Source organism: Vespa crabro, chromosome 11 (genome assembly GCF_910589235.1).
Source record: "Vespa crabro chromosome 11, iyVesCrab1.2, whole genome shotgun sequence".
Classification (NCBI taxonomy): domain Eukaryota; kingdom Metazoa; phylum Arthropoda; class Insecta; order Hymenoptera; family Vespidae; genus Vespa; species Vespa crabro.
This window is the reverse complement of record NC_060965.1, coordinates 5,758,197-5,773,196: the sequence shown is the minus strand read 5'-3', so window position 1 is coordinate 5,773,196 and position 15,000 is coordinate 5,758,197. Positions and strand designations below refer to the sequence as shown.

At 26.4% G+C, this 15,000-nt stretch overlaps 2 protein-coding genes across 21 annotated transcripts in view; one reads left to right on the top strand and one right to left on the bottom strand.

The window, feature by feature from the left end:
* The window catches only part of LOC124428179 (lachesin-like), a 263,585-nt gene that overhangs the window by 72,062 nt on the left and 176,523 nt on the right, over positions 1-15,000 (bottom strand). For all 12 annotated transcript variants that reach the window (XM_046971946.1, XM_046971945.1, XM_046971951.1 and 9 more), the window contains one exon: positions 753-859. In XM_046971946.1, the coding sequence (XP_046827902.1) occupies positions 753-859 (107 nt within the window). The remainder of the gene's footprint in view (positions 1-752; positions 860-15,000) is intronic.
* On the top strand, positions 8,685-14,817 carry LOC124428181 (alpha-(1,3)-fucosyltransferase C-like). 9 transcript variants are annotated; one of them, XM_046971961.1, is made up of 5 exons: positions 8,685-8,895; positions 11,395-11,401; positions 11,478-12,918; positions 13,728-13,992; positions 14,440-14,817. In XM_046971961.1, the coding sequence occupies exons 3-5, from the start codon at positions 12,303-12,305 to the stop codon at positions 14,807-14,809; spliced, it is 1,251 nt and encodes a 416-aa protein (XP_046827917.1). In that variant the 5' UTR covers positions 8,685-8,895; positions 11,395-11,401; positions 11,478-12,302; the 3' UTR covers positions 14,810-14,817. The 9 variants fall into 9 exon arrangements, with proteins under 9 accessions (XP_046827917.1, XP_046827913.1, XP_046827920.1 ...); XM_046971957.1 differs by having other exon boundaries at positions 8,685-9,164; XM_046971963.1 differs by having other exon boundaries at positions 8,731-8,747.

Genomic DNA, 15,000 nt, shown 5'->3' with positions numbered 1-15,000 from the left:
GATATTAGATTGATATTAGATTTGCAGACATTGATATCTGGATTATTATTGAAACATTAAAATATGCGTGTGATCTTTTTTGTTTTCTTTTTTTTTTTTTTTTTTTTTTTTGTTATAAAATTAATTCATACAAAGTCGATATAAATTTGTTAAAAAAAGGAAACTACACAATATATATACACACACACACACACAGAGTATCTTTCAACGAAAGCTATCCACTATAATTATTATTATTTAATTTTGTGTTCTTTTTTTGTTTCGAAAAAACACCGAGATAGATTAAATTTGTTTTCAACGAGAACAGTTTCTTATTATAAATTCACCGATTTTGGACTAATCCACGAAGAGGGATGACAACCCTCTCAAAAATTTTAAAGGGCAATGGAGATTAAGTGGCATATCATTTAAGAGGTCTTTTAATACTCTTTTCAATGATGCTATATATAAATATATATATATTTTTTTTCTTTTCTTCTTTTTGTTACATTTTAAGTCAATAGTTTTCCACTAATTAATTCGTTTCAATGTTTCAGATTGATAACAATTTTATATTTTGTTAAAAATATTCAAAATGTGTGTCGTCAATCTCCGTGCATTAATAAAAAAGATTTTTGCTTGTTGTTACATCGAAAATACTGCAATACGTTCCAGTTTTCTTTTTTTTTTTTTTATAGACGAATGGAATAAATTTTTCAAAATGTACGTAAATTTTGTAAAATGTTCGATATTACGTAATTTATTTTAATTACCTTGTATGTACCGAGGTTTTCGACAACGCAAGGTAGACTGACATCCCTTCCAAGTGCTACGGTGACGTTTGGTATTGGTTCGGCAAACATCGGCGGCTCTGATAGCGCTGTATAAAGAAAAAAAAAAAAAAAGAAAGAAAGAAAAATAGAATTAATAATAAGTCGAACATTCTTAGATAATGTATTTTAAGACATGCATGTCACGAATAAAAAAGATAATTTTAAGTTTTATTAGTTACTATCTCTGTAATATTTTTCTAATATCTCTGTAATATTTTTCTTTCGAACTCATTTAAACATCAATATTATTTTTTTTATTTCGTTCAAATAATATCACGATATATATTTATTGTCAATCATGTCAAATGAAAAATGATTTGAAATCTGTAAAAGTAGACAAAAATTATATTGTTTCTTAAGTAACATTTAAATATTATTATTTTGAATTGCTATAAGCAAGACAAAAATTGTTTTGTTTTGAATATAATTCAAACATTCAAACACACACACGCACACACACACATACATATAAATATATACATATGTACACTGATTTTAAATCACTAATAAAAGAATTTAATTTCCTTTTTTTTTAATGATTTTTTTTTTATCTTTATTATTTTTTTTTTTAATATAGATATATGCATTAGATCTTTTTAAATATAATATAAAAAGTATAACGATTTCGAATTAGTACCGTAGTAGGCAAGAATATTTTTTCTTTTCCTTTTATCTACTATAATATTAAATAATATTATAAAATTAACAGGCGCGAAGAAAAATATATTAAAACCTAATAGTTTCAAATTACCGAGAAAAAGGAAAAAAAAGAAAAAAAAAATCAACATCTTTCATAAATTTTCAATCATTCTTCGATACGAAAATACGATAAAATCAATGAACGAGAAAAAATTCACGTAAACGTCAATTGCGCGTCCCTTTTCTCGTTAAAGAAAAGAAAAGAAAAGAAATGAAAAAAAGAAAAAAAAAAACTAAAGAAAAAAAAGTGGAAAGAAAACGAAAGAAAAAGCTCATTTAAATTTAAACTGGTGAATTTCCAGTTGCGTTACTTGAAATTTATGGACGCGGCGATAATTGAAGCGAATCGATGTGAAATCGTCTCTAACAGTTGGTAGAGCAATAGTCGTGGTTAGGAAAGAGATAGATAAATAGATAGTTAGATAGATAGAGAGAGAGAGAGAGAGGGGAGGGGGACGAGGGAAGGGGCGGGGAAAAGGATGACAGTAGAATACGGTGGGTGAAGGAGAATAGGGATAGGGAAAGTCTGAAGATAGGAAACGAAGGAGGAAGGGAGTGAAGGGGAATCAGGAGAGGCCATAATCGAAAAGACGACATCGTCCTTTGCACAAAAGGATCGAGATGGGCTTTCGAGCACGCTAGAACGGAAGATGGAAGCATCCCGTAAGGCGGAACAATTGCTTCGAGCTACCTTAAAGGCTAATCAAAGGGGTCGAGGGTGAGGTCGCGCGCGGGCGCATCTTCTTGATCGAGTTCGATACAGGGAACGAACGTTTAGATTAACGTTGACGTTAACTCTTTTTCGACTTTTCGACCTTTTCCTATGTGTATGTACGTTCTTATTTAAAAAAAACAAAAAGGGGAGAGAGAGAAAGAGAGAGAGAGGAGAAGAAGTAGAAGATGTAATAAAACGAATAAAATGAATAAGGAATAAGTCCGATGCTTTTTTTTAATTAATATTATATAGATGTTTTTTCTTTTTTCTTCTTTTTTTTTTCTTTTCTTTCTCTTTTTTTTTTTTTCTTTTTTTGACAAATTACTTCTCCACGATCGTTCGTACATTTTTTAAGGTTGAGTACGAATTAAATATATAAATATATATATATATATATATATATATATATATATATATATACATATTTCAATATTATTATTGTAGATTATTAGAGACAAATTGTTTTTAATTATTCAAATTACTCGTCTGTGTAATTGTTTTCAATAAATAAATAATTTTTATCAACAAATTATATCATCTGTATGTATTCATTTAATCTGGAAATTATATATTTCCTTTTTTTCTCTTTTTTTTTCTTCTTTTTTTTTTTTTTTATCGGGAAAAATTCTTTCGCGAACGTTTTTAATTAAAAAGTGAATATCAATTAATATGATTTGTAAGCCGTACGAAATTTGTTTGTATAAATACACATTGAAGAATTTTAGATTCATATTGATTTTGAGATTCAATGCGGGATCAATTATTTTGAAAAATTAATGGAAAATCGTGCAAATTCATGACGGCAGTAGGAGTGATCTTTTTTTCTTCCTTTCTTTCTTTCTTTTTTTTTTCTTTTTATTTGTTTGTATATCATATATTTGTATCGTCTATTGAGGCTATCGATAAGTTCGTTTATTGTAAGGATCCTATTGATTGGAGATGATTGAGCTGTTTGAACAGACTCATTTCGACATTCCAAACATACTAAAGGTTCACTCGTATACTCTCTCTCTCTCTCTCTCTCTCTCTCTTTCTCTTCCTCTCTTTCTCTATCTCTGTCTATCTCTGCCTATCTCATAGGAGACTAGAAATGATCATCTTCCCCATTGTCTTAAACGGCTCCTTTTGCCGGCCAACGAGTATCCTTTAGATGTCTGAGCTCGGACCGATCATTTACATTGTGCAATTTGGACCAAACCCTTCTGTTGCTTTGTTGCTTTCATCATCGAAATTTCAAACTAGACTCTATTGATCGATCCTAAAGCTTAATACAGAAGCCTATCTAAAATAATATATATATATATATATATATATATATATATATATATATATATATATATTAATATTAATTAATATATTTAGTACATTGAAAATTTCAATGGAATTAAGTTATTTAACTTATTAATAATAATTATTAATTTGTCAAGATTATTATTTATAATTGTTAACAATCTGCATTAAAAAGAAATTTGTTGATAGATATTATATTTATTGTATATAATTACTAATGGATATTAAAATATTTATTATTTTTATAATGAAATTAAATCGAACTTATCGTATTACGAGATATAAATATATATATATATATATATATATATATATTATATTATATATATAAATATATATATATATATTATATTATATATATAAATATATATATATATATATATATTATATTATATATATAAATATATATATATATATATATTATATTATATATATAAATATATATATATATATATATATATATATTTATATATTTATATATAAAGAAAAAAAAAATATATATATAAAGAAAAAAAGAAAAATAAGAAAGAATGTTAGCCATCGCAGCAGTCTCATTTTATCGAATCTTCTTCATATAAATCAACGTCAACAGAAAGAGAAAGATCGAGTGAGAGAGAGAGAGAGAGAGAGAGAGAGAGAGAGAGAGAGAGAAAGAAAGAGAGAGACAGGATACGAAGCTCCTCTACTCTTTTCTTTATTTCTTTCTTCACAGTGTTTTACGAGAGAAGAACTCTCGTTCGATCGTGGTTGTAAAGTTTCTCGGCTTTTACGAGGAAATGATATAAGGATCAAATTTATATGGCGCTAAGTCTTTCCTCTTGTCTTTTTTTTCTTTTTTTTTTCTTTCACATTTTTCCCTTATCCATCTCTTCTCTCTCTCTCTCTCTCTCTCTCTCTTTCTCTGTCTCTCTTTCTCTCACTATTTTTCTTTTTCTCTCTACCTTTTTAAATCACTTAATCGAAAGTCTCTCGTTATTCTCTCTCGCGTGCTATATCGCATAAACTTCGATCTGGGAAATACTCGAGACGATAAAATTCGCAGATTCTCAACGATAAAATTCTAAACGGGTGCTCGTTATCCATCCATCCAAACTTTCGACAAAGATAAATCTTTTCTCGTAGCATACCGTAAAAGGCGATAGTCGAAAAGGATTTATCGAATTTTCACAAGAATGGAAAAAGGGATTGCGAGTTCTTGTTTCTTTACTCGTTGCTTGTCTTTCTAGACTTTGGCAAAAAAAAAAAAGGAAAAAAAAAGAAACGAAAGGAAAAAAAAGAAAAAAAGAAGAAGTAGAAGAAGAAGAAGAAGAAGAAGAAAAAGTCAATTTCGTGCTATTCAATTTTCTCTATTTCTGTTTTCCTTCACTTTTCAAACTAAAGGAAAGTTTAGAAAGAATCATCGTATTTGTTACACAGAATATATAAGATGTTTTAACAGTTTGTTACATAGGTTCCACATTTTTTTTTCTTTTTTTTTTTTTTTTATTACAAATGTAATCGTCAAATGAATAACATTAATAAATTTCACACCAATGAAATCATACGTCGAAGTGATTTTTCATTTCGTAAAAAAAATTTGCATTACTTCCCATATTAATATTTATTTAAATATAAAATAATGTATATTAAAAGAATTTGGAAAAAAAAGAAATAGAAGAAAAAAAAAAATCGACCCTTCTTCGTATGTATCCAAAAACGAAAGTTTTTTCTATTATTCTATTAGAGTATATCACCTTATATATTTGTATATAACCTTACATTTAACGATCGTCCTTGATTATCGTATAATTAACTCGCAAGAGAATTTTGGTTTAAAGCGAGAAGTCCATGGCTAATCGCGACGACTTTTGACGCCATTATTCCATACGACGAGAATTAACGACGAAACTTTCGGCCTTTCGCCGAGACTGAAATTACGACGAGTTCGCGGCTAGGAAATGTCGTCGTGCTTATCGTTGAAAACAGAGTTTCGATAATAAGATGAAAGTCTTTTAGATTTAAATACAGATATATATATATATATATATATATATATATATATATATATATATACAAGTAAAAAAACAAAAAAATTATTTGAAATTTTTATTTGAAACTTTACTTGAAAATATATTTATTTGAAATCTTTTAAATAATACTAAGTCTGGAAGTCTTTTAAATTTAAAAATATATATATATAAGTAAAAGAATAAAACGTTATTAAAAAAAAAAAAAGAAATTATTTGAAATTTTTATCTGAAAGATTATTTGAAACTATATTTATTTGAAATCGTAAGTAACATTTACAATTAATTTACATTAACAATTTAATGGTTAACAATTTCCAATTTTTTTTTTGTAATGATGAAATATAAAAAAGAAATCTAAAATATTTGCATTATTTATATATTATTATATAATAAATAGTAATTACAATTTTTTTCTTTCGATTAATTTTAGATCTCATGTAAAAGAAAATATGTATCTTTTTTTTTTTTTTTTTTTTTTTTTTTCTAATAACTTTATACATATATTTGTATAAAGTTATTATGTACACGCATACATAAATATGTATATGTGTGTACCTTGTAAACGTTCTTCTTTTTTTTTCCTTCTTATGTTTTATTATACTTATGAAGCTCAGTATTTTAAATATGACATAGATTTTATCTTGCAAATGAAAATTTATTTTATTGTATAGATCCTTCTTCCTTCTTAACCGATAAAATCCCACACAAAATCCTTTTTCTTTTTTATCTCTTTCTATCAAAATTTTGGAAAATTTTGCAATATATGTATTAGTAAAATAACATTACTTGGAAACAATGAGTATATCTTTTTTTTCCTTTTTTTTTCATTTCTTTTTTTTTTTTTTGGGAAAAATGCATCAACGTAATTAAAAAAAAAAAAAAGAAGAACGTACGTACGTATAACTCGAACAATAGACAATGGGCACTTGTGAGGTTTTGAAAAAAGAAGAAAAAACGGAATAAAATAAAATAAAAGAAAAGAAAAAAAATTAAATTAACAAAGTAATTACTCGTACTTCAATGAATCATTTTCAATGAATTATAATCATATTGGTTTAATAATAATTATTCGTGATTTATGTACAGGTATAAAAAAAAATTACGATGATTAATATCTCTGATAGAGTTTCTTATTATTTCTTAATTCAATTAAAATTTTTTCATATAATTTAATTAATCTAAAACACGCATTACATTTCGTTATATCAGGATGTCATCTGTGTCACAGGATTCAATTGAGACAATGCTAATATTTATTATCGAGATTATTACATACTTATGTATGTATATATTCGAGCAAAATCTACGATCTTATTTGTCAATATCAAATTTGTTAATAAAAAGTTAGATTTTTCACATAATAAATGTGAAAAAATTATTCAATAATAAGTGAAAAAATTTGTTTCTCTGAGTTAGGCTTGAAGATTCAAGAGAATGAAATTTTTGACTGATAAAAATATCTAATCAGGGACAATGGATTATCGTAAATATGAGATAAAAATAAGACACGGTCAATCGTGTGTTTATATCGTTTATGTGTCGTTTATGTATCACATACGTGTTAGAGATTTTCTATGAGAAATAGTTCCTTGAAGTTTACATTTTTTTTCTTTTTTTTTTTTTTTTTTTTTTATCAAATTATGTTTTAATAAAGATAGACGAGTGAATTATCGATCCATGAGATATAAAACCAAAGGAAAACCGATAATATCACCGTCGAAATCGAATAAAACTGAAAGCACCATGAACAGAGGGTGAAACAGAGGGATGGAAACATCGAAATGTGTTTGAACCTTTGCCACGGGGGACGTACTATCATGAACGTGTCCCTTTAACAATGTTACGGAAATAAATGAACAATCGATACAAAGGAAACGGAGTCCTTGATAATCGATTACGTTATCTTCAATAACACGATTGAGAAATAAATGAAGAGGATCGGTACGTGACCCATAGAATCGATCTTTATACAATATCTTATCTATGGGGAAGGAAACGAGACAACAAGACATATATCTTTTATAGGGTTGAGGGATGAAGAGTTATCCATATGACGACGAAAGAGATATTACTTACTTATATTTATTAGCTAAAAACTTTTATAAAGATTATATTCGATTAGAAATTTTCATTATTACGAATGTTACATTATATACGTGAGACGAAAGGAAACGAAAAAAAAAGAAAAAAGAAAAAAAAATAATAATAGATCGAATATTAAATTAAAATTAAGCGAATATATTTCTTTCGATCATGTTAAACGTCTTCGTATCAAAGAACGGGGACTCTTAATTTTGAAATTGAATAATCAATAAGACAGAATGAAACTAAGCGACTCGTATTATTGAATTCAATTCTCGATCAGAAATTACAATTGCGCACGCAACCGATTATGGAAAAGTGGGGCTTCTTGCTTTTAATCTAACGGCGTACATCGTAATCTTTATTAGAAATAAGAATCGATAGATAATTGTAATTTAATTCATGTTACCAACATATTATTATTGTCTATACGGTTATAATCTAATGATAATTTTGTTATAATAATTATTATCAAATACTTTCATACTTTCAATATTAAAATTAATATTATAAATATAAATATAAATATATATGTATGTACATATATATATATATATATATATATATATATATATATATATATATGATATTTTAAAATTAAAATTAAAAGAAAATTGTATTTTTATAAAGAGATATATTTATAAATGAAAAAGGGAAAACAAAGTAGAAAGAAAGAAAGAAAACAAAAAAAAAAAAGAAAAAGAAAATGGTAACACCTTTAAGAAGGAATAAATTTAGAAATTTCTTCGTTCTTTTTAAAATTTTATTCTAATAAACGCGAATAATATTGTATAAGTACAATGAATTTCGACGTACTATTGTAATAAATGGGACAAAGAAAAAAAAAAAAAGAAAGAAATATTTACATACGAACATTGATAGAAACTTTTAAATATTTATCATGTTATAACCTTGGTTACATATCAATAGTAGATTTCGTGCGCGTTTCCGTCACGTACGATTTTCATTGGTCAACGATGATAGTCTTCTATCGGTTCACAAAGCGTTACGTTGAGTTAAACGACAATTGAGAGAATCGGCTTACTTAGTTTCAGGTCGAGCTAGGTAATTTTAACGACGAAGTCTACGTTTAGCTACAGTCGTGACGCGACTTTTGCGTCGACAAGCTGTCGATAACCGGTTCAGTTTTTATTTCGTTTCTATTCGCATATTTCTTACTTCTCTTCTTTTCTTTTTGTATTTCAATTTTTTTTTCTATTTTCGTTACTTCCATTTTCTTTTTTTTTTACGATATACGATAAATATCTCAAAGGTTTCACAAGAGAAGGTTAAAAGGAGAGGGAATGGGGATGGAGATGGGGGTGTCCTGAGAAAGAGGAATAAAGAGAGAGAGAGAGAGTGAGGAAGAAAAGATAGAAAAATAAGAAGACCTTGATAGCTCGAAGGAATTAATTAACGTGCATTTTTATTTTCTTCTTTTTATCTTCTTTTCGTAATCAATCCACGTTCACATTAAAAGCCGGTACCATTGATTTCTAACGAGAAAAGACAATTAATGTTAATAATTAAAGTTCAGTGAATAACAACGAATTGATGGTAACGTTTATATTATATACATATACATCGATAATAGATAGTGCAGAGACAATTTTTATTTGAGAAAAGACATCGTAGAAGTTTTATATTGGTGTTTATCGTGTTTAAAGTGTTACTCATAATTAGTGAAAGGCTGCCAGTTGTTAAACGTGCCGATGAACTCGACTAGAAAGGTTTTCTCATGGTCGATCAACGAAGTCCGAACGTGAAAAGAAAATAATATGATGATAGCTATCGATCGATATAAACGATTATTATAGAGATCTCTATTCTAACAAAATGGATATTTCAACTAAAAGATTCATTGTGATGATCATTGTGTGATGTCATCGTGTTGTGTCATGCTGTTACGTTATTATTATACAGGCTGGTACAAAAGTTTGTTAGCGATTTAAAAACTCTTAATTTTCTTCTGTTTTTATTTTTTTTTTTATTTTTTTTTTATTTTTTTATTATTTTTTTTTTTGTCAAACAATGCTTATTTCCTTTTCTCTTTCTTATCTTTCTTTTCTTTCGTTGTAAATAACGATTAAAGTTTTTCTATTTCTGTTTCTTTTTTTTTTTTTTTTTAACGAACAGAAAGAAACAAAATATATTAATCAGAATCAAAATTAATTAATAATAAAAAAGAAAGAAAAAAAAAAAAAGAAAATAGAATAAATCTTCTCGAACATTATATATTCGTTCGCGTTGGTGCCATCCTGTATATATTCTTTGTATATTCCTGTATATAATCTTTTATCGTACATGTCTGTGTTTGTTCCATTTTAAATATATCATGATCGGAGGAAGAAAGGATATTGCAAAAACTTAAGGTACATAATGTATAGGAAAATTTGAAGATTATTATTCGTTATTGATCGGCGTTTAATTTCTATTCTCTTTTCTCTTGGATTCTTTCTTCTTTTCTTTTTTTCCTTTCTTTCTTTCTTTCTTTCTTTCTTTCTTTTCTCTCCTTATTTTCCTTTTTATTTTATTTTTTTTTTTTTTAATGTAAACATTTCCCAATTCTCTCTTTCTAACGACAATCATTATCTTTCGATATATCGAATATGTAGATACCGGCGTACGTTATTAAAATCATATATATATATATATATATATATATATATATATATATATATATATATTTAATTGAAGTAGAAAATCATTAACAAGCGATTTTCATAGTTTTATCGATGAAACCTGAGAGAGTCCTTCCCACGCATCGTTTCATCGTTGATCGCAAAATTTCTCGCGATTGGATCACTCTTCGTTTTAATTATCTCACGAAAGGCTTAATTAATTAACGTAATCACTCTCTTCCCGTTTCCTCTCTCTCTCTCTCTCTCTCTCTCTCCTTCTCTTTCTCCCTTTCTCCCTTTCTCCCTCTTTCCTCCTCTCTCTCTCTCTCTCTCTCTCTCTCTCTCTCTCTCTCTCTCTCTCTCTCTCTCTCTCTCTCTCTCTCTTTTATCCGATTACGATATAAATCCTACCCGACGAAAATTCTCTCGCTGATCGTATTTGCTCGATATTAAACGATCGAGCTTTGAAATGGTAATTTCTAATCAGCTACATCGTATTACATTTTGCATGATATTTCAATAATATTTTTTTTTAATAATACGCTATTAAATAGTCGATTGTATGCATGTATCTAGATAAATGTTATCTATATCGTACTTTTATCATATATCTCTCCTTTTCTCTCTTTCTCTCTCTCTCTCTCTCTCTCTCTCTCTCTTTTTTCTTTTTATATTTATTTCTTTTTCTTTTTCCCTTTTATATTTATTTTTCTTTCTCTCTCTCTCTCTCTCTCTCTCTCTCTCTCTCTCTCTCTCTCTTTCTCTCTCTCTTTATGTGCTTTATCATTAGAAAGTTATTTTCGCACGAAATGTATGTAAAACAAGACTGAATATCAACCGACCGAGCTTGTTTTATATTATCTACTTCGTACGACAAATTACTTTGCAGTTTTTTTTTTATTCATATTCATAAAGCTGCTTTTGCTATTGATAAATTTTCTGGCTTGATAATGGGAAATAACATAGAAAAATAATTATCTTAAAAATAATTATTTAAAAGATAGAGATTAAGATAGAGAAAAGATAAAGACAAAGATAATTACAATTTATTTATATATATAAAGTTTGAATATTAAGTACGTTCTTAAAAAAAAATTGTGTGATAAAAATTTCTTAAATCTTTTCTTTCTTTCTTTCTTTTTTTTTTTTTTTTTTTTTTTTTTTAGTATGAAGGTAAGGCCCTATTATCCGATGTTAGTAAATTTTGTTAATTTTTCAATTCACATTTAACAAACAATTAATTTTACAGATTGGCCAGTTGTTCTATTTACTCTTTGACACTTTTGTAAATAGTGTCAAATTTTTTGAATGTTTTAAACATTCAAAATAAACATTCTCAAAGAAATCCAATATGATAGAGTTATAAACGAAATCGATTTGTGTTATCATTTAAAAAATTTTGTTTATGAATATGATTATATTATTTGTCTATATTTCAATGATTGTAACTTTTATTTAATCTACTTGTACCATTTGTGTATATATATACATAGAACATACGTATATATTGTACGACACAGTTTATGGTTAATCGAAATCATCAAGTCATATTTTCGATCAGAAACAAGTGCAAAAATCGAATTAATTTCGATCTTGATGAAGACCCAAGAATATACTCGAAGAGAAAAAAGTATCTGAAAAGTTTTCATCGAGCCATTAACATCTATAACGTTAAAACTAAGTGATAAGATAATATTACTTATATATGAGTGAAAAGTGATAAGATAAAACAGATTAACATATATTCTTCATATTTTGATAATATCGATATAATATATATATATTTAAATAAATATATATATATATATGTGTGTGTATGTGTGTGTGTGAGTGTGATATATTGAAGAAATAAAAATTATTGAAAGGAAGAAATATAATCAGTCGTACGGATTATAAAAAATATATTGGTCATTACTTCTGGATTATAAGGAAAGCTCAATATTCGTCATCGATCATCTCACGAATGTATCGAACATATTTATTAAAAACGAAGAAGAAAGAGAAGAAAAAAAACGATTCTTACGTCGTAATAAAAAAAAACCTTCAAAAAGGAAAATATTAATAATCAAGCGAGATGTCATGGTTTTGCGGCAAGTTTGGTCTAATAGTACTTTTCATTTCCATTTGTTGTCTTTATATATTATCGTTTTATTTCGATTTGAGATTTAAGAACGTTCTAAATTTCAAGTCAAATCAAATGATCAATCATAATATGTATGTGCAACGATTGAGAGATCATAAGATGTTCAAGAAGATCCTCTTTTGGAATGGAATGTTTGGCAATAAAAACTTTTATTTCGGTGACGATGATATCTTCAAAAATTGTCAATTTAACAAGTGTTATGCCACTTACGATAGATCTTTCACTGATGTGGAAAATTTCGATGCAATATTATTTCATGGTGTCGAATTGAATGAAAATGATTTGCCCAAGAAAAGAAATATTAAGCAACGTTACGTTTTCGTTAATTTGGAAAGTCCAGAGAATCGACCAATCACAAATGGCTTATTTGAGAATTATTTTAACGATACTATGACTTATCGATTGGATAGTGATATTGTTTGGCCTTATGGTCTTGTTCGTGACTTAAAAACCAATAAGATTGTTGCACCTTCTATTGATATCGTTTGGGATTTTCCTAATAACGATGATAAGAATAACAAATTATCTTCTGTATATCACTTAAAAGGTATTTGAATTTTATATACTATTATATTATATACATATATACATATATTTTTTTTTATTTTTTAATATACCATAAAAAATTTCGAGATATATCTCAAACCGTATGAATATTTATTTATTTGATTACGTGCTATTAGAGAATATACATAAAACTGTTTGATTTTGATCAAAAAGTAATGAAATTATTATTTACTCAAAGGAGATCTTTAAATAAAACGATAAATGCATTGATTATGAATAAATTAAAAAAAAAAAAAAAACAAAAAAAGAAAAATCATTTCCTTTTCGAGAAATAAACATATCGAGTTCGCCAATATAAATATTATCTCGATTGTATTGTCGATTAATAAAATCCCGTATGAAATATATATCATCAAAAGTTATTATTCGTGTGTACGTATCCGCAGTTGTTAATATTAAAAAAAAAAATTATTAATAACAAATCAAAAATTTTTTAATGAAATAGTATTATTATATATGTAGTAATTAAATTAATAAAAGGACAAAAAGAAAAAATTGAAAAGAAAAAAATAGAAGAAAAAAAAAATATAATCCTAAATCAATGAAACTATCATCCAATCGAAATTGAAAATAATTGACCCGTCAACATGTGTTTATATTTATTTATTTTATATTTATATTTATATTATATATATATATATATATATATATATATATATATATATATATATCATGCTTATTAAACTTAACACAAATCTATTCATCTCGATGATTTATCTAATTCTTTAATGGAATTTCATTTAATTTTTTATTCTTTTTTTTCTTTTTTTGTTTTCTTTTTTATCGTAGACAACACAACGATTGCAAATAAAAAAAAGGAAATAGCTTGGTTGGTGAGTAATTGTCCAGCCAAAAGTGGGCGTTTGGAGTACGTTAAAGAATTATCAAAGTACATTAGCGTGGATATTTATGGACTATGTGGTGACGATCAAACTTGTCCACATTCACGTAATTGTTTTAAAGATCTAATTGAGCCACAATATTATTTTTATCTCTCCTTCGAAAATTCATTGTGTCAGGATTACGTCACGGAGAAACTTTACAAACCATTGAGGTAACGTAACGGAATCGTAGAAAATCTTATTCTTTTTTTTTTCCTTCCTTTTTCTTTTTTCTTTCTTCTTCTTTGTACAAATAATAAAATTAATTAGCCCAGACATATAGACAAATAATAATTAATTGTTATTTAAATTTATTTATTATTTTTCCCTTTTTTTTTATCGATATTGTATTTTCCTTATTATAACTTAATTTATAATTTTGGTAATGGATTTAATGTATAAAAAAAAAAAATAAAGAGAGAGAGAGAGAGAGAGAGAGAGAGAAAAGAACAATAAGACTATTAATTACATTGCTTTAAAACTTTTGTTATCATTTCTTTACATCGATTTGCATTCACTCTTTAAGCTGTCATTCTTTCTCTTTCTCTCTTTCTTTTTCTCTTTATATATATATATATATATATATTTCTATCTCCTTCTTTTTATCTCTTATTTTACAGATACAACATATTGCCGATCGTTTACGGAGGAGCCAATTATAGTCGATTCGTACCAAAAGATTCTTACATCGACGCATTAAACTTCGACAGTCCAGAAACATTAGCAATTTATTTAAAACGACTTATAACGAATCCAAAAGAATATCGAGAATATTTTCGATGGAAGAAATATTATCGCATAGAAGATTCTACAAATAATGTCGCTTGCAGCCTCTGCAAGTTTCTTCATACGGAAAGAAAGATAAATACGTATTCTAGATTATCAAATTGGTATAGCCGTAACAAATGTCCTTTACATAAGTTATTATATAGTACGAAATATGTCACAAGAATGTCATTGAATATCAAGACTTATAATAAAACGAATTAAAAATTTAATTACTATGACGATTAATATAATATAATATAATATAATATAATATAATATAATATAATATAATATAATAATAGTAATAATAATAATAATAATAATAATAATAATAATAATAATAATAGTAATAATAATAATAATAATAATAATAATAATAATAACAAAGATAGAGAATATGAAATGAAAGATAA